We start from the raw sequence: 27,942 nt of genomic DNA on the forward strand, positions 1-27,942 counted from the left end.
ACCGAAGACCTCTGAATCCATCCAGGTTTCTAATGCACAAGTCGAATAGTCAATAGGGTTGAGCATCACTCACGGTGTATATTGATCTTGCTGGTACACAGCAGAAGCGACTTCAAGCTCTGGTATTGCGGGGAGCACTTCCATGACCCGCACTAAGGGTAACCGTTGAGTGGACTCTACAGTTCAAGACAGAGAGCTGTGTCAGTCAATAGCAAGGCAAAAGGAACTTGCAATATGGATGTTTTGGAAGACAACCTGCCCTTTGTCTAAAAAAAGGTTTGGGCAGTTTCTATCATTCATTCGATTTCCTTCCAATGGCTCTAATACTTTTAACCTGCTTCACTCAACCCTGTGTCTGTGCCTTCATTTTTCAGTTTCCTGAGACTGCGACCTGAAGCCCCCGCTAAAGTCGTCATTAAAGGTAACATTTGTTTCATGTTTAACCCTCCAAAGGAGAAGATAGCAAAACTTTCTCAACCAAGAGGAACAAATGAGACCTGAAACAGAGTCTCTGCTTGGGCCTGGAGCCCCCATGTCCCCATTACTTCCTCACAGAACCCTTGTACTTAGGCCCTGAACATCCTTTGATTTTCATTTCATGGTCAGTAAATACCAGCCACCTCTAGGGTACCCCTTCTGTCAGCCCAGTCTCACATCAAAGTTCCCAGCCACCGAGATTAGCTTCTATTACTGGATAAAGATGAAGGTATTTTACAGATGTAATCAGCATCCCAGATTGCTTAACTCTGAGCTGATGGAAAGGGAGATTATTTTGAGTGGATCTGATCCTGACTTACTAATAAAGCTCTCTAAAGAGAAATCAGGTCTTCCCCAAGATCAGAGAGACTCTAGCTGCCTCAAAGCAGCAGTCATGTGGGGCTGTAGGTGCCATGAAGGAGCTGTGACTGGCCTTTGGTATACAGCCAGCAAGAAGCCAAGGTCCTCAATATGAAGTAAATTCTGCCAGGCATGAATATGGAAGCAGGGTTTTTGGATAAGAATGCAGCATGATCAACATTTTATTTTAGCATTGGTTGTCTCTGAGCTAAGCCATCCTCAGCTAAGGAGTGCTCAAACTTCCAACTCACAGAAGCAGAGATAACTCACATGTATTGTGTTAAGCCACTGTTTGGGATAATTGGTTACACCACAGAAACTAATATAGTGACCAATAGTGTGTCAGCCTGAACTTCACCAGAGGCAATGATTACAAATTCTTGGGTTCTGTCTAAGATCTATTAGATTTGAATCACCCTTCCCAGGAGCCTGGGATCCTGGATGTTCTAGACTTCCAAATTGACTTGGGTTACATGAAAGCTTTCAGAATAAATTTTCTGTGCAAATAATTGCTTAGACAACCCTTAGACATCTTGGGCGGCCTTCTGCAATTTGAGATTTGAAGACCGCTCTTAAAGGTTATATCAAAGGAGCCTACTCATAAACTGAAATAAATATCAAGGAGAATTAGTAAAGTTCTTCTGACTGGAGAGCCAGCTGCTCATCGTCAGCTCGTGGATTCAGTTTGTGGATGTTTTACAGCAGAGAATAACCATAATGTAGTATCAAAAGCTATTACCTGTCAAAATAATGGCTGGTCTGGAATATTCTCTAGTGTTACAATATCTTTGGTTTCTCCTGGGATCCAAAGACAGGCAACTCATATGCTAATGGCAAAGCTTCTAAGACTTGATTTAAAAAACACCTGAAGTCACGTGTATGCCATTGTAATTCCTTCTTCAGCATAGCTAAGACAAGTGGAATTGTTTCCTATCACACTACACTGGAAAATAGAGTTTCTTTCAAATACTATGAATTCACCAATGCTCATAAAGGCAACAAGGGCTGTCAGGAATGTTTGAAAACATCACAAATGTCTTTTCAAGAATTTGTCAATTCTCTCTCCCAAACATTTGACATTTTTCAGGAAGCTCCAAAGAGCTTTTAAAAATTAAAAAGAACCCCAGTGTGGATTTCAGCCTGGCTGAATCTCACAAACAGGACGGATTTCCAGCAGTAGAATAAAGCCTATCACACTGCCTGTGACCATGTCCAGGCTGCCCTGCATGCAATGCTTCCAACTTCTTTTCAAAGAGATTTCTATCACTGTTCAAAGGTCCTTTGCATCTAGGACATCTGGGCTCTAACCTCATTTCTTCCTTCCAAGGTAATTTTGTGTTCCCTCCGTGTAACCTGCCAGGGGTTTTCACATCACTTTAATCCTGGTGGGTTTTCAGTCCAAGATCAGTTTGTCTCCCACAGGGGATAATATCTACACCTCATGTTTGGAAAGCCTGTTTTCCCCACCAATTATTTTATGTTCTTGTCTCCAAACTACTACTTGTTTAATATATGTATACATATACATACACACACATACATATCTATATAGAGATAGATATGTATGTGTGTATATATATATATATGTATATATATGGTACATGTATATATGTTCATATTCTACATGAAATGAGTTTGGGGTGGGTGCTTGTGTATGTGTACAGGTGCATAGATGTGCATGCACAAGTGAACATGTGTGTATACATGTAGAAACCAGAGGTGACATTTCTTCTCAGGCCCTGTCCTCCTTGTGCTGCTGTTTTGAAATGGGGTCTCTCACTGGCCTTGGGGCTCACCCAAGTAAGTTAGGCTCCCTGACCAGTGAGCCCGAGATCTACCTGTCTTTGCCACCACTGCTGACTTAAAAAAAAAAAGGTTCTGGCTATTCTTGAATTCAGGAATTCAGGTCCTCCTACTTGCAAACAACCGACTGACTTAATTTTGTTGTAATGATTGATTTGTCTTGGAAAGTGTTGGTTAAGCCCAGATCATAAGACAAAGTCAGGGTTAGATAGAAAGGGGATGCACACAGTGGGTAGCAACGGAGGCAGAGGGTTCAGGCAGGGACCATCTGGGCAAAGATGGAGGACACGTCCGAAGCATATTTTCTGCCGTCCCTTTCTTTCAGAGCTAGTACAAATGGCTGTCACATAAAGACATTCAGTGAATGCCTAGAATAAATCATTCCATTCCAGCCGTGGACTCTTCACACTTATGAGTTCCTTCCTGCCAAGAAAGAGCCATCCTTTGCATTTTTAGCTAGTCTATAACCAAGCAGATAGCTATAACCTTCCCTGTTTTATGAACCCAACCTGCATTTTAAGAGTCATCAGTATTATGGGTAATAGTTAAGCAAGTAAAAATTAGGATTTCATGTTATCTTGCTTAGTTGCAAAACATCTGGCACCAGTCATGTATCTTCTCTTCTGCAGGAAATTGAACCCTGCATAGTCTTTATTACCCTGGTCATAGACATGTTGGCAACTATAACTTTACATTGCCATTGGTTTTATTTGGGGAATAAATAACTATGAATTGGGCCATCCGCCCACTTTTGACATTCGCTAAGCCTCTTTCACAATAAAAGTCAATTTTCTCTTCTATGCATTACCTTAGGACCCGCCCACATTAACTGCAGGAAAGAAAATGCTCTCCACCAGTGCTAACCTGTCTCTTCGGAGAACTCACTGGGTCACAGAAGCTGCTACAGCGTTTTAGAGGGAGCAGGTTTCATCTCCATTTCCAGGGTTAGATGTAAAAAGCAAGAAGAGTTTTGATATGAGCCAGCCTGATCCCCAGGTCCTCGTTCCCGTTGAAAACTGTGCTTCAGACTACACTGTTTGCGCAGAATTGATTGAATGAACCCTGACTCTAGAAACTACCTATGAATCAGTAACTTCAACCAAGTATCACAAAATCCCATTGTCTTTGCTTTGTGTGCCTTCAGTGGCTTTGACCAGTAAACCAGTTACTTAAACTCTCTTAGATTCCATTTTCTCGTTAGCAGAAAAAATTAAAGTAATTAAGTAAATTGATGTGTGTCAAAGAACAGCACAGATACCAGGACTTGATTCAACAGGGGTTTCCCTTATCCTAAGACAGCCTGGAGCAGATTCTCTGTACCTGCTGGGGCCCTGTGCAGGAAGCACCATGGCTATGGCACCTGTGTTTGCTGGGATCCTTGGCAGGTAGTACCGCAGTGTTCAGTACAGAGAGTTAAAGACGGAGAGCTTTCGGTTGGGATGGTTTCACCATTGGGCAAGATATTGGAATGACACCTTCTCCCGCTCGGCAGCTGGAGCGAGTGGAAACACTGCTATCAGAGACCTAATGCAGGATTCCACAAAGGCTGCCCAGCACGCAAGTGGATGTCTCCCATTTATCTCTGAGAACACAGAAGGCAGTGGCTGGAGAGATGGCTCAGTGATTCAGAGTCCTTGCTACTCTGCATGTTCATTTTCATCTTTCCCACTCTTAAGATTAAGTTTTTTATTTTAAAGTTTATTTTTATTTTTTTTATTTATTTATTGAGACTGGATCTGATTGATTGATTGATTGATTGATTGATTGAGACTGGATCTTACTATGTGGCCCCGACTGTCCTGGAACTCACTATGTAGACCAGTCTGGCCTCAGACTCACTGTGATCAGCTCGTCTCTGCCTCCTGAGTGCTGAGGTTAAAGGTGTGAGCCATTACACCAGGCAGGATTCATGTCTTGCTCACCTCCGCTTTCCTATGCCTCTCTCTCCCTAGAGCTGTGCTGGCCTACCAAAAGCTATGCTACCGTGAGGGACACAAGGATGGGTAAAAGGAAGTCATCACTCAGGTGACGATGATAACTGAGTGAATAAGAAAGTAAGAAAATTAATACCAAGACAGACAACATGATCCGCCCTGTTTCTCGGGCATGAAGGAGAGTATCAGAGGCCCACTTCCTCCACGTGGCTCTAACATGTATCAGGCTCAAGAAGGGTCCGGGTGAGCTCTCCTTGTTTCTTTTGTTGGAGGGTGGGCGTTTTGAGGACGTGTGAGTCTCCCTACGCAGTGGGCACCCGTGTGACAATACTAGTATTGTCGTTCATGAGCCACAGAGCCACTCTGGAGTGCGTGGCTAGCACCCACACCTGACTGTTGAATGCGGCGCACCGGCATTTGCTTTTTCCATTCCCTTTCTATATCTCATGCTGCAGCATTACCAGAGATTCAGACTGGCAGGCTTTTCTCCCTTACCTCTCCCTGCTGCCTGTAATCCATCATTACAAAGAGCGGCCTTAAAAACAGCGCTCAGGGGAGACGTGATTTTCTTTCCACTTCTCTCAGAAAGAGCAACTTAGAATGGGGGTGGCGGTGGGGTGGTGCGGTTAGGTTAGAGGAATATAAATAAAAAGGAATCCACCTCTTCTCCTTGTGAAGATGTTAAGCTTCAAAAGGATTGTTGGTCTTTTTAAAAAGGTCATCACCCTGGCTCTGCACCGAACATTAAAACGATATGCCTGGTAGTAAAGCCAGGGGCCTTTTATTGAGAGCCATTGAGGGAAGGCAGGCCCGAGACAGGCTTTTTTGGATGCAGGAAAGCCACGGGCTCATAAATATAACTTGTGAGGCTCATCTTGTGGCTAGCCGGGACTTAAAATTTGTGACTTCTCCAATTATATGAGGTGACAAGGGAACAACTGACTTGTTCTCAGACAAGACTGCTGTGTTCAAAATTATGGCCAGGAAACAGAAATGGCCAAGCTTCCTCAGGCAGCTACAAAACTCTGCAGAGCTGGGTTAAACCATTCCTGGGGTAGAGCAGGTATACTAGATAAGCAAACAGAAAGACAGACAGACAGACAAATCATCACTACCTCCCTTTAGGAATCGGTTTTTCTCCTTAAAACCACACTGTGGGTTGTTTTTTTAAATATGTTATTAATTAAGCAAAATTTTCATGAACCACAAAATTTCTATTAACTTGATTCATATATAGCTGACACTAAATATTGTTTAACTAATGCTAACTAAACAAACATGGCTTAATAACTTGCTAATACCAACTAGGAAGTCTGGATTATTTAAATTTAGGTCCTTAGGTGCACACAGTCTAATTTTTCCCAGACTAAGGGTCTGGGTGACTGCTTGTTTCAGTAGCTAACAAAAGCCTTAGGCACATGATCCCCCGGGGAAAGGCTGGCTGGGTCTCTAGGTGGCTGCTGTTGCCCTGCAGTAGAAGACAGAGCATTGTCCAGTTTCCTGTCGTTTTAAAAAAAGAGTTTACACATCAGACCTGAAGCCTCCTTTTGTATCTTCTCACAAGTGCAGAGGAGCTGTCCACCCACTCGAGACAAAGAATATCAGTAAACCTCACTCAATTCTGTGGCTTTTTAAGGAGTCCAAAATATTCCTTCTTGACAGGCATATGAGCATAATCCTACCACTTGGGGGCCTGAAGCAGGAGAACTATAATTCTTGAGGGCCAGCCTAGGCTATGTAGTAAGTCCTTCTCTCTCTCTCTCTCTCTCTCTCTCTCTCTCTCTCTCTCTCTCTCTCTCACACACACACACACACACACACACACACACACACACACACACAGGAGGGTGTGGGGGAGAGGGAAAAAGAAAGAGAGACTGGAGGAGATTAAAATGGAAACTAAACAGAAGCCAGACCTTGTAACAAACCTTTAAGCCCAGGTACTCAGGAGGCTGAGGCAGGAGGATCACAAGTATGAGGACCATCTCAGCTATAAATTAGAGCAATTTAATGAGATCTTGTCTCAAAATTTAGAAAGAGGGGATGGGCACAGCTCAGCTGTGTAGAGTGCTTGCCTAATACACTCCAGGCCCTAGATTGGATTTCCAGTTTTTTTTAAATCATTTCTTTTCAGTGAAGGAAAAGGACATCCCCCTGTCCATATCATAGTCTCTCTTTATAATGTGACTTGACAGTAGGAATTCAGGAGGCCACACAGTCAGAAAGAGATGAGGCTGGAGCCAGAGCATCTGTGCCCACGGCCTTCTTAGCTGCTCTAATTAGGATCCCCTTAGTCCCTCCCGGCTTCTCCGGAGAGGACAGGGGGCTTTTTAATTGAGGCTATTAGGAGTTCTCTTTATACAAAGACACCCCATGAAGTGAAGGCTCCGGCAGAGGCTCTGCCCACTCTACAATTACTTCATGCAATTCTGAGAAATAATGGTATCTTGTCTCATTTAAAAATAAACCCCAGGCATGTTCCCTATGGCTTTCTCTCCCCTGCCTACTCACAGGAGTTTCTTCTTGCCAATTAGGAAAACTTTCCATTATTTAGGGAGGTGGCTTTGATCATGACTGTCCCCTGATAATGAGACATACTAAGCTGGATTCTATTTGCCCACAGTTCCTTTATTCCAGTCCCAAGGCTACTGAAAATGAACTCCAATCTTGAGCTTGCTCTGAACTGATACAGCAGCTTTGGGATCTCCTGTCCTAGCCATAGGCTGCCGCGGACTCACCTGGAATAACCTTGGCAGAGCCACCCCCTCTTAAGAGACCAGATGTAGATTTGTACTTATGACCTGTTCCAAGAAAAGAAATTAAACATTTAGATGACAAACAAGCACTTTTGACTAGCTGTGGTGGTCCATGCCTCTAATCCCAGCACTTGGGAGGCTGAGGCAGTAGGATACTGATTGAAGTCAGCCTGGACTACATAGTAAGACCCCAGTGCCCCTCCCTTCCAAAATCACATTCTTGCTGTCTTCTTGGTTCTAGTTTAAAGGATTATCAAGGAGTTCTGAAAGGGGTCTGGAGCAACAAGGCACTGAAGGACTTTTACTGTTAAGTCCTCTCTCATTAACAAACACAAGGGCCTGTTGGTGCAAGTCTTTAACCTTAGCACGGCCCCGGGGAGGAAGAGGCAGATATATCTCTGTGAGTTCCAGGCCAGCCAGAGCTACATACTGAGTCCCTGTCTCAAAACAAACAAACAAACCACAAAACAATAACGACAACAAAAACCCACAGACTCTTTCTAAAGTGGTGGTCTCTCCACTACCATAAATATCATTATGGCCCATCTGCTCATGAAAAGTATCAACCCTTATTTATAAAATACTACTTTTATCTACATTGATATGATATGTAGAGTATCTAGGAAACATTTCAGATTAATTATGTGTAATGGCATGAGTACTGTGATTTTTTTCATGACTTTATATGCTTAGACTTGTAAGAAAAACTTTTGAAAGCCATCAAATTTGTCATCTGGATAGGTATTTGAAAGAATTTAATGTACTGGGTAATGTAATGGGTACTGTAATGGGTAATGTCCCACTACCCATGTCTTTCTAAGCATTTTACTACCTTGTATCTTTCTTTCTTAATTGTATTCACATAGGAAAATAGTTCAAGAAACATAGAACTATGAAAATTATCTTCAAATAACATACACTTATTTAAAATAAAGATTTCAATGCCTATAAAATACCAAGTCTTTATACTGTAATTTTGTTAGTTGTGCAGCTTTGGACAAAACCATGAACTTTTCTGAGTTTGGTCATTTTTTCCCCTTTCCATGCACAAAACGAAAATCATAGTACTGTTTACATATTGTTCTGGTTTCATTCTGGGGCTATGACAAATACCAAAACCGGAGGCAACTTGGGGTAGGGACTTATTTGTCTTACACTTCCTGGTAACAGTCTGGCACTGAGGGAAGTCAGAGCGGTCCTGATCACTCTTATTCTGCATGCTGCCCCCTCCACCTGGAAACTCCCTTCACAGCCAGGAAGCACAGCAGGCCCCACAGAGGCTGCTGCTTGCTAGCTGACTTGCTACTTTCTTAGAGTATCTAGAACCAGCATTTACACATAGTAGGTACACAATAAGTGGCCGTCTGAACTAAAAAGAAAATCAGGGGGCAAGCAGGTATTTGTATGTGTCTTCCTGGGCAAAGGGATGCCCTCACAGAGACAGTCCCTGCAACGGGTTTCTTTCTTAGTACTCACTCTGCCGTCTCCGCACTCTCCTGTGGTCTTCAAGTATTTTGTGGATAATAAAGATGATACTTAGCATAAAAACTAATAGCACTAAAATGTACCAAGTGATCTTCATGGAACAAGTGACAGCTGTAAAAATTAAATATATATATATTAAACACTATAAACCAATAAAGGATTAGTTAGCTAGTTAGCAGGCGTAAGTACTCAACAACACACAGTTCTATCATCCTTATAGCTTACAGGGAGCAAGGACAGAACCAACTCCTGGTTTCTGTCTTTTGACCTCTACTCTTGTGCTATGGCAGACATGTGTGTGCGTGTGCACACACACACTCTACACAATGAGATAGTACCTCAGATAAGAGGCAATATTGTGGCACATGCCTTTAATGGTGAAGGCATTTGCAGCCTTAACTGGAACAGGGTCCCTTGCTTACCTGAATGTCTTTCCACTATATGAAATAAAGCTACTAAATGAGGAAATTGGCCAAGTGGCTCCCAGGGATCCATTCAATTCAAACCCCTGGCATTTAATTACACTTCCAGGTGATGCCAATACCAATGTTCTTATTGTACATCAAGAGTGCCACAGGGCAGTGGCGCTAGAGTCAGAGCTGTGTGCCATTAATCATCTTGGTCATGGCCCCCCAAATATGCCCTCAAATTAACAAAGGCCCAGTCGGTGCCCTGGAGGTGGGGCAACTGTGTGAAGGCTGGTGCAGACAGAGGACCCTGCTGAGCTGGATGGGTGGCCAGGGAGTTGAAGGATCAAATCCTGATCTGCCAGGTAAAGTCTGGTACAAAACAGTTTGGATAGAAAATATCCCCAGAGACTCGTGTGAAGGAACATTTGGGGAGGCTGCACCTTCTATATCTATGTTTGCTGGAAACATAATTTTAAAAAATAATTACCTTTAATATGGCTAAGCTTTAGAAAAGCATTCTAAAGTAATGGGAAAACGCCCATATTCTTGGAGCACCAAAATGTCTAGGGAAGAGTCCCCCGTGGCACTAGCAGCTCCAGGAGGCACTGCTTACAGGTGATTGAGTTCTCTAGTTTTCTGTTCCTCTGTCTCTGGGCTCCCGTCCCAGCACACGGCTTGACATACAGAAGGCGCTCGCTGAAGGGATGCATCATAAGATGCTTTCTAATAATAAGTTTACTGGTGAGGTGGGGGCACAGTGCTTAGCAAAAAGTATTAACTGTGGGGTTCAGAACAGGGTGTTAGGAACTTAATCAGCCTTGAACAGACTTTACATACATCCGACCTTCTTTCCCCTCAGAATCAACCGGTGACCTGGACTGTGTCAGCTCTGAGAGAGGATGGGTTGAATTGGCTAAAAACCAACTTTAATCCTCTATGGATATTTACCTTTCAAAAAACCCTCCCACCTTTGAATTCTGAGGTTTGTCGGCTGTTCATCAAGCACAGATACCAGACATACTACAGCTCTCCTAGGACAGAATCTTTCTAGCGTCCCTTTCTAGTGTCCCAAGTCATGTCTCTCACAACCCAGACATACCACCTCTATCTCCGATTATGCTTGAGTCCCATAAAAAATACATTTTGATAGGAAAACTAAACACATAGAAAGGTTAGTACCCTTTCAGGTTGCATTGTTTCAGCAACGGGATTCTTCAGCAACTCAACTTCCGGTGACATTTGGTTAATGTCACAGCTCTTTCTTCATTTTTTGTATAGATACCAAAGTTCTCCCATCCCCTCTGACCTCCTTTCAAACTTACATTTTACACCCGTTTCTAGGCGCAAGAAAATGTGAGCGCAATTGTTCGTACTTTTCATAAATCTACAAGTGTGGTTGAGAGACTTTTTCCTGGCTAGATCTTCATCGACAGCTGAGGCTTTTCCAGGACGGGTTTTGGGAGTGCAAGTAGTGTTGTCTTCCTTCACAGGGTCAGCTATAAGAGCGGCGGTGATATTAAAATACTGACAGGGTGAGTACAAGTCACGTGCCTTCACTTCCATTGATCCCCTCATGACAAGACCTACAGAGAGGTTGAGAACGGGTTATTTGCAGAGTGGTGATATCTAATAAGAAAACATAATTCAGAGCTAAGTATCACTGGACATAGTTATGATGTCCCTAACCCTCGGGCTGCTGATGGAGGACAGTACCAGACCACCCAGGGTTACAGTGCAAGGCCTTGCCTCAAAAACCAAACCAAGCCAAAACAACAACAACAAAAACAATCACAAGCAACCAACCAAAGACCCAAATCTCTTAAAATAGAAAAAGAAGCTATGGACATAATTATCACATTTGTAACTTTAAAATTGTTGCTTTCCTTGGCTTACAGAAACACCGCCTTAGTCACTTCCTTCATCCTCACATGGTATTTTCCATGTGTGTGTTTCTCTATGTCGACATATTGGCATAGTGTGTATACAGTGAAACTGATGTGTGTGCCTACATGTACACCTGTAGGGGGCAGACATGAACCTTTGTTATTTTGCAGGAATCTGGAGCTTGCTGGTTGGCTAAACTGGCTGATCATCAAGTCCCAAGAGTCCTTCTTCCACTTCCCCATTACAGGGACTATAAGTGTATGTTACACACACAGCTTTTCATTCTGGTTCTGGGGATCTAACTTGGGTCCTTTTTCTTGGTTGGGGAGCACTTTAAAAAGGAGCACCTCCCTAGCCCAAAGGTCTCCTTTTAAAAGGACATCAGTCACACTGAGCTAGGTTCCAGGACAGTGATCTCATCTTAAGAAAACTATATGTACCACAATCTTATTCCAAATGTCACAGCCTCAGTGTTGAAGAAGGTTAATACTTCAACATATTAAAATTTGAGAGGATACATTTCAGTCTACACCATGTTACCCCAAAACTTTACTGATTTCCCACAAATAGGGGGATTTAGCTCCCTCCCCATAGAGTACTGGAGAGTTAGACTGGTTTCCCCTTGTGGGCATATAAATGAAACACGTGGTCTATTCTATCAATGATTTAAAGGAGACATGATTGGCTCTCTGTTTTTAAAGAACTTTGTAAAGGTACGGCTTCAGGAAAAAAAAGAAAAAAATGCCTCCCCAGTCAGCAGTTTTCTAAGATCAAAGTATGACCTCAACACTGCATCCTGTCTCAGTTATCAGCAGTTCTCAGCTGCATTGCTTTAAGTTAGCCAGCAGCAGAATGCAAGGCTAAGCGCCCTGGCCACTCCCAGTGAGGCACAGAACCCCTTGGAGTTAGTAATAAAAACCCAGTGAGATTCCTGGAGGGCATACTTGCTTGTTTGATTAAGGCTGGCTACACCCGCCTCTGTAAAAGCAAACCTTTTTGCCTTGCTGAAATACTTTGAATTTTGTGGTCATTTTCTCAAGACTCCAGACCTAATTTTAAGATAGTCAAATGCAGAAGAAGAAAAAAAAATGGCATCACCAAGCAGGAAAAGGTGAAGTAGTTCCACTTGATCCTTTGGGACACAAAGACCAGAGTCTTGAGTCACTGTGAAAAGGCCCACCTTATGGCTAACTTGCTGCAAGGAAGACCTATGTGAACGAAAGTGGAAAGACAACGTAAAAGACACCATCTGCCGGGCGTGCTAGTGCACGCCTTTAATCCCAGCACTCAGGAGGCAGAGGCAGGTGGATTTCTGAGTTTGAGGCCAGCCTGGTCCACAAAGTGAGTTCCAGGACAGCCAGGGCTACACAGAGAAACCCCGTCTCGAAAACAAACAAACAAACAAACAACAACAACAAACAAACAAAAAACAAAAAGACACCATCCACAGAGGGAAGAGCCAGCCTATGGGATGGGAGGAAAGATTCACAGGGTATAGCTGATAAACGGGCATATCCAGGACATGTAAGGAATTCCCATCGAGGAAGGAGGAGTACGGAGAAAAACAGACAACCTGATTTTAAAGTGGGCAAATATCAGGTATGATGGTAATGCCTGCTGTCTCAGCTACTCCAGAGGCTGAGACAGGAGGATTGCTGGATACTAGGAGTTCGAGGCCATCATGGGTAGCATAAGAAAACCGTGTCTCAGAGCAAACAAACCCACACAGAACCTGAACAGATTCTTACATCTGTTAAAAGACCCATGTCCTGTGGGTGTATGCAAACATCCAATGGGCGTAGGCAAACACGTTCAACATCCACTTGTCATCATAAAAATCCAAGTTTGCGCCATGATCAGAATCGACCTGACTCCTGTCAGGGTGCCCCGTGTGGAGAAGATGAATAAAGAGTGCTGTTGAGAGTGGGGGAATGTGGGGTCCTTGTTCTGATAGTGGGATAGACACTACTGCCCAGTCAGCTTGGGAAATAGTAAACAAGTTCCTCAAAGACTGAGCGGTCTAATCTCCACTTACTCCAACAATCTCACCTTCTGGCATATGCATCCAAAACAGCTCAACTCAGACTCTCAAAGACGTATCCCCACAGTTCACAATAATGGAAATAGGGAAACCACCTGACTGTCTGCTGACTGGCAAATGCCTAAAGAAAATGGGGTCTGGAGAGATGACTCAGCAGTTAAGAGATGACTCAGCAGTTAAGAGACCGCACTGCTCTATCAGAGTACCCTGTTCAATTCCCAGCACCTACATGACAGGTCACATCCTCTGCAACTCTAATCCCAGGGGACTTCTGAGGCCACTGCAGACACATGGTACACAGATACAAGCAATCACACACACACAGAGACACACACACAATAGAACTAAATAAATCTTTAGTTAAGAAGGGAGGGGGATTGTTGTGTTTCAAGCCACTGCTGGTGGGGTGATTTGTTACATGGCCAGGATGACGGTCATATTTCAAAGCCCTATTCACATATGTCTGAGGCGGCAGAGCAGTGATGGCTGCCAACCACCTGCTTTTAAAATGCTTCCTAGCCTTCCATCATCACAGAGGCACTGCCCCAACTCGTTTTCTGTAGATTCGGGGCAAAATCTAAAGATGGTTATAAAACTACAGGAATAACAATTTTGTCCAAAGCAATGCCAAGGAATCTCAAAGAATGAAAAAAAAAGTTCAGATACAGGAGCACCTCTGCTAAATAAAGGATGAGTGTGACGGTGGTAGTGATGGTGGTGGTGATGAAGATGGTGGTAGTGATGATGATGATATTGAGGCTTGAGGCTACCAGCATATTCCACAATTTGTGAATGAACTGCCTGGTTTCTCAGTGATCCATTTGATTCAGTTCAATTAGCTATGTCACATATGAGAATCTCATAATACATATGTTCTTCTTTGCTTTCTATTGCTTTTGAATGTGGGCATGACTATGACCAAAAGCAACTTGAGTTTATTTAGCTTACAAGGATACAGTCTATCACTGGGGGATGCCAGGGCTGGAGCATAAAGCAGGGACTAAAACAGAGTGTGGAGGAATATTGTTGACTGGCTGGATGACTCTGGCTTGCTCAGTTGCCCTTCTTACATAGCTCAGGCCTCCCAAGTAGGGACTGTACCACCCACAGTGAGCTAGGCCCAACACATCAACTAGTAATTAAGAAAACGCCTCACGGACATGGCTACAGGCCAATCTTATCTGGGCAATTGTTGGGCTGAGATTCCGTCTTCCCATGTGACTAGATATATGTCAATTTGATAGTCGAAGATAACTATGATCATATACAATGCCCCATTAAGCACTGCAGAGAATATACAGTTATTCTTTTGTTCGTTCCTTCCTTCATTCCACAAGTATTTATTGAGCGTCTCTTGTGATTTACAACAGGCGAGATGCTGAAAGGGGCATATGGTAGGAAAAGAAGACAAAGGTCTTGCCCTCAAGAGGCCCACTGGAGAGACAGACAGAAGACAGCTCATACCCGGTGGGTGACTGTTAAGCATTTACTTAGAAGTGTCATGTTTGTTTGTTTTTTAATTTTATTCTAAACAATCACTATCTGGAAAGAACACACAGCTGACCTTTTAGCTAGCAAATACATGTGAATTACACTGGCATTTGGATAGATTTTATGAAGGAGTATTTTGTTTTCAATAGGTTAAACTAAAATTCATCAAGTTTACAAAGCCCTGTGAAATCACTCATTAGAAGCCACACCACTGTGTCCCCAGTGTCACCAGAGGTTAAACCAGAATGCTTGGGGGGAAGGATGCGCGGTACTCCGGCAAGCACAGGCATTTGAAGGTCAGGAGACAACCTTGGGTGTCTTTCCTCGGGTGCCATTTGACTTCTGTTTGAAACAGGGTCGGTCATTGGCCTAGAGCTCCACTAAGTAGCATATGCCGTATGTCCAGTGAGCTTCCAGAGACCTGCCTGTCTCTGCTTCCCACTTGGCACCTCTGGGATTACAAGTAGGCTCTCCAGCATGTCAGGTTTTTCTTTTCTTTAATATTTATTTGATATTTATTGTACATCTGTGTGCATGCATGTACACACCAGTCCAGTGCCTGCAGAGGCCAGAAGAGTGTGTGGAATTCCCCAGCACTAGAGTAACAGCTAGGTGTGAGCTGCTCCACGTGGATGCTGGTCCTCTGAAAGAGATGCTGAGCCATCCCTCCAGCCTCAGGGCCCAGTGTTTATATGGGTTCTAGAGTTCGAACTCAGTTCTTTACACTGTAAGGCAAAAAGCACTTTACCCACTGAGCTAGCTCTCCAGTACTGGAATGGTTGCTTTCCCCCACCCCCAAGAACAACTTAATTTAGACTTGGTAAATGTCAGTCTATTCCTTTGTGTTTACCTTTTGATATTTGTTCCTGAGAAGTGAAATCCATGACTCCTTTGGATTCACAAACCAAACACAAGGAACACATCGGCAATCTACTTGTGATGCCTCGGCAAATCTCAGCGAAACTTTGGAAACTGGAGTGATTTGGAGAAATTCCCATAATAGTCTGTGTTTCCTCTGCCGGTTGCAGAAAAGCCACAGAAGAAAAATTGAAGGAAGAAAGCGGAGAGGTGAAGTTAGGCAGGAAACACACTTCCAGACAGGAGAGCTCACGGGTTCTTTCTGCAGAGAAACAAGACAAAACTCTCGTTAGCTAGCTGCGGATTCCTGAGTTTTTGACATTTGAATAAACACAGAGTAAGCTCTTCATAGTTCCTCGGCAGAGGATGGCTAGTCCTTGACAAGGCTTTGTTTCCCTTTAAGCATTTCTTTTTTTAAACTTGTCAACATTCCGTGTTAGTTTTCAGAGAACAAATACCCATGTAGAGAAGTGATTAGAAACAGTAGCCATCCCTTCTGGAAATTTTCAAAGGATTTGTGTGTGTGTGTGTGTGTGTGTGTGTGTGTGTGTGTGTGTGTGTGCATCAAGTGTGCGTGCGCCTGCATGTATGTGTGTGTGTGATATATGTCACGTGTGCATCTGTGGGGGCCAGAAGAATGTGTGGGAACCCTTGGAACTGGAGTTAGAGCACCCTGACATGGGCACTGGGAACTGAACTTGGGTCCTCTGCAAGAACAGTAAGTACGCTTAACCACCGGCCAATCTCTCCAGCCGCTGGGGAAAAATTAACAGATAAATCTTAGGTTTGCCTGAATCGATCTATGTTCAAAAAGTCAATTGCATGGATCTGAAGAAAAGATACCAAAACCTGGACAGCCTTTCTGTGTCTGTTTCCTAAGTCTGCTAGAAAGGAGTACCACAACCTTGGTCATTCGGAAGAAGAATGGGTGGCCAGAAGTTCAATGTTAATGTCAGTAGTTAGAAATCCTGAAGTGTCTAAGCGTTAGGGAATCTAGAAGAGTCTTCTTGATTCTCTCCTAACTCCTGGTAGCTGCCTGTGCGCCTTGGCTTATGCATACCACGATCTCTATAGTCATAGTACTTTCTCCTCTGTGTCTCTGCTTTCTACTCTCCCAGCTCTGCTGCTCTGTCAAAGCCCCTTCTGTAGAGTCAGCGGTCTCTAGAAAGACAAACTGATAGAATAAGTGAAATGTGTATATATATATATATATATATATATATATATATATATATACATATATATATATGTGTGTGTGTGTGCACACATATATGTATGTATGTATGTATATTCACACACACATATATATAATTTGTATACATGTGTGTATATGTATGTGTACATATATGGATATGTATGATTATTAGAGTAGCTTATAGGCTGCAGTCCAGCTAGACCAACAGTGTCTGTTTACTGATGGGGAGTCTAAGAATCCAGCAGTTGTTCAGTCCACAAGGCTGGCGTCTCAGTGGATCTTCAGTATTTGCTGGAATTCCCAAAAGAGTAGGCTCGAATGAAGGAATGGACTTGCCAGAAAGAGTGAGAGCAAGTAGACAAAGAGATGTTGCCATAGGCGATTATCCTCTACTCAAATCACTGGGCGGCATGGCGCAAGTTCCTCCCTACCTGCCCCAGTGTTCTGAGTTCCTGAATGGAAGACACATAAACACAGCCTTCTATTTTAATATGCCCTAAACAGCTCAAAAACTCTCAAACTTCCACCTTGCTAACGCCTCCCCTCCAATACTCCCGAGTTATTACTTACTAAAATCTATATTCCATCTTTGCTACCATAGACCCAATCAGGGTCCCCTGGGGCTGCTCTTCCCCGCTCTTACATGATGGGTGTGCTCTCTCTTCTGCAGCTCTCAAGCCTGGATCTTTCCCGACCTGGTGATTCTAAATCCTCCTTCCTCTCCCAGTCCCCTAGCCCAAAAGTCCTAAAGTCCTTCCTCTGTCTCCCTGCCCAGTCATTGACCTCAGACAACTTTATTTACCAATCAAAGCCAACGAGAGCCAGGGACCCTCAGTGTCTTACCTGCGAGGAATCTCGTGCAATTTTGGGAACCCAGTTAACATAATACAAGAGTTAAACCAAATCCACCACAAAGAGACTTGACTGTTTTGTTCCCAGCCGTGGGTGAGCGGTTCCTTCCTATCACGGGTTTCTACCTTACCACAATGAACTGTCTAAAACGCAGGCCTTTGGTCAGGGGAGATGGCTCAGCTGTTAAGGGCACTGGCCACTCTTCTGAAGGGCCCCCAGCATCTACATGGTGGCTCACAACCATCTCTAATTCCCCTTCCAGGGCACCCAATATCCTCTTCTGGCCTTCAGATTTTAAAATGTGATCCTGTGTTCCAGATTTAAAGAAAAAAAATAAATGCACAGGGGCCAGGCTGATCAAAACCCACACAGCACCTTGCAATTGTCTATAATTTCAGTTCCAGGGGATCTTCTACCCTTATAGACAGACATGCAGGTTAAACCCCAATGCACACAAAATAAAAATGAATAAAATTTAAATGCCTCCTTTGCCTAGGCTAGGGCTTACCTGTGATCTAATTAATATGAACAAATCTGAGCTCATTGCGTAATTGAGAATAATCGTCTAGCAGTGTGGCCTATCAAGGACTAGGTAATGCGTCTTCCAGTGACTCAGACAGCGTCAACTTTTTTTTTAGATGCGAAATAACTGACATGCCAATCCTACCCCTCTGTGGCTCCTTCGCCTCCTCTCTACCGTGTAGTTTAGGATCTCTGAGCGCCACGGATAACTGCGCTCCACTTTTAAAGTAGTTACTCTTACTTCAAAACCTTGGCTCAGGCTTAAAAGGAAGCCAAACTAGTGACTAATATTTAAAACAGTTTTAATTAACGGAGTCTATATTTTAATAGTAATTCCATAAGCGTCTGATTACTAGTGATTTGTACTGTCGTTTAATCATGTAAACGCTCATGTCCTAGCCCTCTGTATTTAAAAGTATTTCTCAAATAACTCACATGTAATTTCTAATGGTGAAGAAATTTCAAAATTGAATTGTTAATAAAAGTTTTCCTTGGGGGAACAGAATTTTATTCAAATAGATCTTATGATGTTATAAATATTTTATAGTAAAAATTGTAAAGAGTTCATAACTGTAACAGAGCACTGAGTGCTCTTTTAGAAGTCCTGAGTTCAATTCCCAGTAACCACATGGTGGCTCACAATCATCTGGAATGGGATCTGATGCCCTCTTCAGGTGTGTCTGAAGACAGCTACAGTGTACTCATATACATAAAACAAATACATAAATCTTTAAAAAGATTATTTTGTTTAGTAGCAATAATCAAAGGAGGTGGAGGGCCATGCACACACTGACAGAATGCTCTCAGGATTCTCTCAATATTACTAAAACACACGAAGCCTGTGTTTCCTGCCACCTCTCCATCTCGCTCACTGGCACTTTGATCTTGCGAGATTTTCGACATCCTGAATTTATATTGCTATGACATGACCTAGAAAGGAGAGGGAGACAATTTTGCTGTCAACATTGCAGTCTTATTCAATTAAGTGGCCAGCCCAGCTTTCCAGAATGGATGGAATGCCCTCTATATTTGACTATCTGGTTGTTTTATGTGGTTTTTAAACCTCAATTTTGAATAATTCTATTGGAAAAGGAATAAGTAGAGGACACAGCCTTTCTTGGTATAATTTTTAAAAATAAATCCTTCTTCCCAACAGCTTTAGGCCTTGGGCGGGCCGTATTCCCACCTCCATAACCAGGGCTTTGTGAATTTAACTACTTCCATTAATATTCCTGGAGTCAGACCTCTACCTGCCCACCCTGAGAGATGCAAATGCATCCCAGAATGACTTCAGTACCAAGTTGGCACCTTCCCTGAGGAGGTATGCTGAATACTAAATAGAGTTAGGAAAACAGAGTTGGAGAAAGGGGCAGGCCAATTATTCTCTCCTTTTCAAAGAGAAGCGAAGGACAACCCTAAAGAACTATATTTTCCTTCCTTAACTTTTACTGTAAGAACAGATCACACATATGCTTGTACAAGATGCTTTGTGCACATTGAAGAGTGGAAATAACACCAGACAGTGGTGTCATGCACCTTTAGTCCCAGCACTCACGAGGCAGAGACAAGCAGATCTCTGAGTTCAAGGCCACCCTGGTCTGCAGAGTGAATTCCAGGACAGCCAGGGCTACCCAGAGAAACCCTATCTGGGGGCAGGGAGAATGAAAATAGGCAAATATTAGTATTCCTATCCCAGTATTAAGAAGTGGGCTGTTGCCAGCACCTTTGAAGCGTTCTCAGCAGCCCCCTGCATCTCAGCACATTTTAGAAGCCCACAAATGCATAGCATTACCATATGTGTTCTTCTGTGGCTTACTCCTTTTCCTTAATATGTTGTGGTCATGTTGGCTTTGCACAACTGTAGTTAAATTGTTGGGTCTTATGAATGAATTTATTATATAATTTATCTATTTTCTGACAGTGAACATTTGGTTTGTTTCCATTTTTAGCAGTTCAAACTAATGATGCTTTGAAGTGTTACATCATACATTCCTGATAGGAATGCAAAACAGCACAACTCCATTGGGGAACAGATTTCATGTTCTTATAAGTTAAATATATACTTACCATATGGTCGCCAAACCTCACTCCTAGGAATTTACACACACAAATAAAAACATCCGCACGATCAGATGCTTCTATTTTACCTGCACATGAGTTTTATGGTAGCTTTCCAGTGTTGTAAGAGCCAAGAACTGAAAACAATCCACATTTCCAGCAAATAGTGAATCTAAAAACAACCTCTGGCATATGATGGAATAGCACTCAGGACAAACAGAAGGAACTATAAGAAACAACATGGACTGATCACAATGGTGTTTTTGTGCAGTCGAATAAGCCACACAGGTGGCTGTGCATCACATGGTTCCGTTTATATGAGATTTAGGAAAATGCACAATATTTGGCAGTGGAAGGGTTCTTATGGGTTGGAGCAAGAGAGAACTTTTGGGGAAGATGGAAAGTTACCTCTTAATTGTGGTTACAATGTGGTAGTCAAATTGGTGACTATAGCTGTTACACTGTGTCCTAAAAATATCTTCTCTTGTCCACAGCTGTGTTGATTGTTGCTTAGATTTATTTATTTTTTTTTTAGTCTGATGCAATTCTGTTTGTCTATCTTAAAATCTTTGTTCCTTCTGCTTTTGATGACATTTCTGGAAGTCATGGTAGGGACCAACAAATCAAGAATCTTTTCTTATAACAGTTTGACAGTCTTGGATCTTACAATGCTTTTAAATGTGTTTTGAGTTAGCTCCATATGCGATATGAAATAAAGATCCAAACATATGCTTCTATTATTTATAATTTTGAAGGTTCCTCTTATCTACTGAAACAATTAAGTATTTATGTATATTGCTTTAATTATTAACAAATGTAATATAATATTCTTTCAAGATCAGGTTCTGCTGTCTGCTGTTTCTGTTGATTCTCGTCTGTTGAGTCTTCATGTGTTTTATAATGTTTTGGTTAATAGCTTATTTTCTTTGGGAGTTATTTGAGAACTGGTTTGAAGTTTTTTTTCTTCCTCCACAGAATATTGGTATTTCCCTCTGCTGTGTGTCTAATGGCACCATTGATCCAAAATGCCTTCAGTTCATTTCTTGCACTGAGATTTTTATACCTTGCACACAATAGACCTCAGTATCCAAATTATGGCAGATATGTATAAACTCTCGATAAGGTCTTCCCCCTCACTTCGTCCAAGATGAAACAAACAAACAAACAAACAAAAATTTCCCCACAACCAGACATTTTCCCCACTGCTTGCCAGATAACTACTCTTAGTCTTATTTCCCTAATGCTTTAGTTATCTTTCAATTAGCAAGCTGTCAGTAAACTTTGTAAAGAACATATGGATTATATAAGAGTCTATGTAAAGCCGGGCGTGGTGGCGCACGCCTTTAATCCCAGCACTCGGAGGCAGAGGCAGGTGGATTTCTGAGTTCGAGGCCCGCCTGGTCTACAGAGTGAGTTCCAGGACAGCCAGAGCTATACAGAGAAACCCTGTCTCAAAAAACCAAAAAAAAAAAAAAAAAAAAAGAGTCTATGTATTCTATGTGCAGCTTCATGATACTCAGTGAAAGCCCAGTATATAGTATTTTTGCTACTAGGAACAGTGCTAATATAATCTTTTGGGGAAACTATTTGGCACTGTCTTGTAAAATTAAATAACCAACTCAATGTGCTGTTTGTATCCTCTTAAAACTCATCTAGTGAACTCAAGTCTCTATATGATGATATTTGGAGGTGGAGTCTGTGGGGTAATTAATTCATGAAAGTGAAATTCTAAAGAATAGGAATTGTGCTTTATAAAACCAGATAACTTGCTTCCTTTCTGCCCCATGAATATTCAGGGGAACTAGACATCTGTATCTAGAGGACCCTCACTAGAACCCAGCCACATGATATCCTGGCTGCATGATGTTGAAAAGTTCCTGCATAGCAGAATAAACAGACAGCCTGCAGAAAAGAAGCAGCTTTGTCATTATGCATTTAACATGAGGATAAATATACAGAATCTGTAAAGAACTGAAGAAACTAAACTCTCTCTCTCTCTCTCTCTCTCTCTCTCTCTCTCTCTCTCTCTCTCTCTCACACACACACACACACACACACACACACACAAATCTAACCAATAAACAGGTAAATGTATTTGACAAAGAGTTCTAAAACAGAAGAATACCTAATGACCAATAAACATTTATGTTCAACACCACCAGCCATCAGAAAATACAGGTTAAACTATGTTGAGATTCTATCTTAGCGCAGTCAGAGTGGCTTGCCCTCCATCAAGAGAACGAATGATAACAAGTGCTGGGAGGACACCGTGAGAGAGGAATCCTTACGCACTCCCAGCAGGAGTATAAACCGGTGCAACCACTCCAAAGTGGTTGTGAGGTGGTTTCTCAAGAAACTAAAAATAGAGCTAAGGAGATGACTCAGTAGGTGAAAGTGTAACCAAACAAGACTGACAGCCCCAGTTCTGAGTCCCTGAACTTGTGCCAAAGCCTGGCATGGTGGTGCTTGTCAGCAATCCCAGCACTCTTGGCAAAATAGGAGATCAAGGTAGAGTTCCCATCCGCTCATGGGCCAGCAGCTACTCAAGATCAAACCTAGAGCTTTATACCTGCCAAACACTTGTTCTACCACTGAACTACATTCCCAGTAGATTAGTTGAGTATTGAATCCATTAAAAATGAGCTCCATGGAGCCGGGGTGGTGGCGCATGCCTTTAACCCCAGCACTCGGGAGGCAAAGGCAGGCAGATTTCTGAGTTCGAGGCCAGCCTGGTCTACAGAGTGAGTTCCAGGACAGCCAGGGCTATACAGAGAAACCCTGTCTCAAAAAACCAAAAAAAAAAAAAAAAAGAAAAGAAAACAAGGAGTTCCATGTAAAAATATTTAGCCCTGTGCCTGGTATATGTAGATGCACGTATTTGTTAAGAGTTACTACAAATGTTGAGCCAGAGGTCTAGGGAGACGACTCAGTCATTGAACTGCCTGCCACATGAGCACGAGGACCTGACTTTGAGTCCCCAGCACACTTAAAAATAACAGACATGGTGGCACACATCTGTAACCCTAAAGACTGGGGGTTGGAAACAGGCAGATCCTTAGAGGTTACCAGGAACCAGTCACGCCGGTTCATAAGCTCTGGTTCAATGAGAGATACTGCCTAAAATAATTATGGTGGAAGCAAAAGAGAAAGATGCTTAACATTGACCTCTGGCTGCTACATGTGCTACATGCCCCCCCCCCCCACACACGCACACACTAAATGAGCCAGATGCAGTGGTGAGCACCCATAGGCCCAGTACTTGGGAGGGTGAAGTGAGAGAATCACTTGAGAGCATTCTGGGCAAGACAATTTGACCTCTGCCAGCTCAAAACTTAAATAGTCATATGTCCTAAACCTTATTAGGGATATTGATTAAATTTTTATGAAGGAGTCAATAAGAAGAAAGTAAAGTGCCCAGAGTTTGAAAACAAGGACATTTCATTCATTCATTGCAACTGTGTCAATACTCTTCCTTTGTAATAGAGACATAAACACAGTGGAGACACACTGCAGAGTTGAGGAGGGCTTGTCCTATAATTCCCAAGGAAAGGTCCTTCATCCTTGGTTTGCCTCTGTTTACTGCTCATTACACTACCACTTCCACCAGAAAGTGTGACGGGGAAGAGAAATGAAAGCCAATGAACCTATCTTATGCGAGTTTGACTCTTCAAAGTGAGCAACATCAAAACACCGGGACATAATGAGACTCGCCGCAGTGTACTCATCTGCCCTGTTCTTGTCCTGCTTGCTGCAAGCCTTCGTAATGCCCTACCATGTCTGCTCTTGAAAAGTTTTAAGATAAATGCGAACATTTTATTTGAAAATCAATAAGAATCAGAACTTCTCCTAGAAAGTGCTTCTGTGAGCAAGAAAAATAGTGGGGGATTATTTGAATTCTGCCAACTTATTATTTTTTGGCAACTGGGAACAGAGGAAACCTCCCAGCATAGTCCTGGAAACAACATTAATATTCTCGTAACTCCTTCCACATCCCGTTTTACTCTTTATGGGGTCGTACTTCATTGCTCCACCACTGGTCCTCTTCGTGGCTGAAAAACCCCTTAAGAGAGACTTGCTTTTCCTTTTGTAAGCCTTAACTTCCCAGCACAGAGAGACACCATGGATAAGTGAAAGAATAAGTTACAGACCACTGGGATCTATCTAAGGTTTAACCAAGTCTCCCTCTCAAATTTTACATGTGTATTTTGTCTGCATGTGTTTCTGTGCACCATGTGCATACCTGGTTACTGTGCAGCCCAGCAGACAGTGTAGGATCCCCTGGGTCTGGGGTTACACTGTTGTGAGCTGCCATGCAGTGCTGAGAATTGAGCCCAGGTCCTCTGGGAATATAGCCAGTGCTTTTGAGCACTGAGCCACCTCTCCAGCCTCCTGAGTCTCCATCTTAAGGTTTCATCCAACAAAAGCAGGTTGGTGATTTTGTCGTTGGGAGCAACCTTGCTTCCTCAGTTGCAAGAAATGGAATCAGTATTTCTGTTCTCTACAAGCAATTGAAGTGGGACAAGCTGTTCAACTGCTGTGTTCTGAATACCTTCTAAAATAACTGGGGGCTTCAGACCATTGTTGGACAATAGGTCATCTTGCCAATGCCCCCTTGTTTAGTGGCAAGTAATATCTAAGAAGCTCTCATTCTTAAAATTAGACCAAATAGCTATTGCTACATAATTGTAACAACAGAAGATTCCTGATAATAATTTTTCAAAGATTTGGATGCATTCTTGATAGAATATGATCAGATATGATGCTGTCTTTTCAACTTGGGGATTTAGAGAGTTTATTGCTTTGAAAATAAATATATTAAACCTGATGTATACATTGATCCACCTTGAGATTCCTTCTGAGTTTATTTAACATGGCCAAAAACAGGGTATTGGTAAGTAATTTAGAAGTCGAATAATTTTGTCATATTTATTTTAGAATTAAAGACAATACAATCTGGAAGAAGAAAAGGAAAATGCCTGACAGGCCTTAGCCCTGAGAGTCTTAAAATTCACTTCTCTGCTTTGAGAATGTCTCACTTCATCATCTAATTGTACCAGTTTCTGTGGGAAGCCACATGTGCCATTGCAGAGTGGCACAGGCTTCTGCTGGCCACCACGCATACATAGGCAGGAAAGTTTTTTGCCAAGATGAGGTTTTGAGAATTAACCAAAATTGACCAATCAGATGAGAGAGAAGTTAACCAATCAGATGAGAGAAAAGTTAACCAATCAGAAGAGAGAGAAGTTAACCAATCAGGTGAGAGAAATTAACCAATCAGATGTAGGCATGCAAATGAGGTGGTAAGCATTAACCAAGCACAACCAATCTGGGTGTGAGACACGCCTCTCCTAGGCCTATATAAAGCAGCACCAGTGCTGGGCTCGGGGTCTATTCGCCTCTACAATCAAGCTCTCCCAATAAACGTGTGCAGAAGGATCCTGTTGCAGCGTCGTTCTTGCTGGTCGAGTCTGATGTGCGCAAGAAGTTTCTTTATGAGATTCACTGATTGACCATTCAATTCATTTCAAAACCTAACTCATACTGAGATTGAAAACTGACATTAATGGCAAGGTATGGTGGCACACACCTTTAATCCTAGCACTTGGGAGCCAGAGGCAGCCAGATTTCTGTGAGTTCAAGGCCAGCGTGGCGTACATAGCAAGTTCCAGGACAGCCAGGGCGACATGGGGAGACCTTGCACCCGCTCTCACACTTCAAATTAAGTAACAAAATAGTTAAATCCATATCCCCTTAATTTAATCAATATAAGGTTACACATGTTGAGGTTATAGCAATAATCCTGATGACCCACAGACTATTATAAAGCATAATTATTATACTATTGTGTGTGTGAGTTAACCCAATAATCAACACTTTGTGGTGGCTTTGAGCAAAATTCCTTCCACCACTGAAGGACATCAGAAGACCATGGTTTGCAGTTTTGTTTGCTGTTCCACAGTAAGGATCCTTTGAAACAAAATAGCCAAATAATTTCATCATCCCAAAGAATGGAAACAACCGTTGATGCTGCGCTCCAACCAGAAAACAGAAGTGGTTCCTTCTGGTTTAGGACAAGCAGTGAAGCACAGTGGCAGCTGAGAAAAACAAATCTTATAAATGGCTCTTGTTAACATGAAGAACAGACTGGCTCTCGGGCCAGGCAAGTTCAGCTGAAGTGTATTTTGAAAACCAAACCAAACCAACCAAACAAACAAACAAAAAACCAAATTCTTCTGCTTACAAAATCAAAGGCCCACTGAGGTGCCCACCATGCACCTCTCTGAATTTTCCTGGGCCACACTGGTCTTCTGGTGTCACCTCTAGCAAGAACTAGTGGTCAAAAGAACAATGCCTCTGTCTTTTCCCTCCTCCTCACAATCCTTAATAGACTCTTAAAGCACTGACCAACTTGGCAAACAGTGTGTGCCAGTTACCTGATATTCATTAGATTCAAACTAATTGGTCAAAGTAATAGGAATATAGACACAGAGAAGGCCTAGCTTAGATAGCTAAAAACATGTTGCTACTCTCAGCCCAAAATATCTTAAAAATAACTTGTCTTTATTCTATTTTCTTTAGGACACATTTTCAGCGGGTGAAAATAAGTATCAAAAATATACATTATATGTGCCCAATATATATATATTTTAAAAAACTAAATCAAAAGAAAAAAATTTAAATTCGATCATTCGTAAAAATTGCAGTTACAGTGTTTATTTAGCAAAAATATTTTTATCTGGCTACTTAGCATCATTTAATATGCGACATTAAATAATCATTGCAGTATGTCATCAAATATAATTAGCAAAAGTATTTTTATCTGAATACATATCTTTGCATATATTCGACAATAAATATTCATTGCAGCGAGATATCAAATATAAGTTTTTCTCTAGTTTTAGAAAATTTATATGATTTCTATTTAGTAATAGAACAGTGGAGTTTTTTTTTAAACCTTCTTATTAAAGGCTAATGAGCACAATTATCACTTAAACACCCACAATAACATGTTTTCCAATCTTTTAATAATATATAAAAAATAATTTGAATTCCCTTATTTTTTTGTTTCTCTACCCTGAAGTTTCAACAGATATATCACAATTCTTTGCAGGGCTCTCAGGGTGGGTTTTGCCTTGTTCCCAATGCTCCCAAACACATACATTCCTGCCTATATTTGTACCCATCTGGTTTGTACTGTGTATTAAAAATACTAAAATTTACTCCTATTTTCTAAAATCAGCAGGAAATTATTAGTCTCACCTTGTGATCAAATGGCTCATTTTAAAATAAATAAATGTCCGTTCCCTTAGTAAGTTCCAGAATCTAAAGGCAGACATATATGATTATTTTGAAAGAAGGAAACAGTTTCAAAGAACAAACTCATAAAATGCTATTCTCTTAAGTCCCGTGTCTGGAATCTAAAATCAGACTTTAAATATTTCTTTACATTTTCAATTGTAACATAACTAAGTCCTAAGGCCACTATGCTAGACAACAGGCAACTAAAAATTGGGATCTCATTTCACTTAAGGCAGTTCACTCACCGAACTTCAGCTCATGCTGCATACACCCAAAAAGATCTCGTCTGTCACCGCTAGCTGACAATGTACTCTAAAGTAAGAAACGAGAGCTGGATTGCAATGATTTACTTACCTTTTGGTGTCTTGAAAAATTCTGGCAGGACTAAAATGAAGGTGATCACTATTGCCACAAATAATTTAAGGAAAGCTGTTTCTGTCATGTCTACTCACATGACACAAATGTGTTCCCATCGGTAGCTTGATAGTATGTTGCTTCCTGCTTCTCATCTCCGCTC

At 42.0% G+C, this 27,942-nt stretch overlaps 1 protein-coding gene across 1 annotated transcript; it reads right to left on the reverse strand.

Moving 5' to 3' along the window:
- On the reverse strand, window positions 1-27,913 carry Tmem156 (transmembrane protein 156). Its single transcript, XM_029478082.1, has 6 exons — window positions 27,780-27,913; window positions 15,492-15,761; window positions 10,548-10,808; window positions 8,807-8,926; window positions 7,313-7,375; window positions 1-176 (listed from the first exon to the last, which is right to left on the reverse strand). The coding sequence occupies exons 1-6, from the start codon at window positions 27,865-27,867 to the stop codon at window positions 70-72; spliced, it is 909 nt and encodes a 302-aa protein (XP_029333942.1). The 5' UTR covers window positions 27,868-27,913; the 3' UTR covers window positions 1-69.
- Window positions 27,914-27,942: the final 29 nt, after the last annotated feature.

The sequence above is a fragment of the Mus caroli genome, chromosome 5, assembly GCF_900094665.2.
Source record: "Mus caroli chromosome 5, CAROLI_EIJ_v1.1, whole genome shotgun sequence".
NCBI lineage: Eukaryota > Metazoa > Chordata > Mammalia > Rodentia > Muridae > Mus > Mus caroli.

Coding starts and splice junctions, on each gene's coding strand:
- Tmem156 (XM_029478082.1), bottom strand. CDS start 27,867: ATGACAGAAACAGCTTTCCTTAAATTATTTGTGGCAATAGTGATCACC. Junction 10,809..15,491: donor TCAGGAACAAATATCAAAAG/GTAAACACAAAG, acceptor ACCTCTCTGTAG/GTCTTGTCATGAGGGGATCA. Junction 8,927..10,547: donor CCTAGAAACGGGTGTAAAAT/GTAAGTTTGAAA, acceptor TAATTTTTACAG/CTGTCACTTGTTCCATGAAG.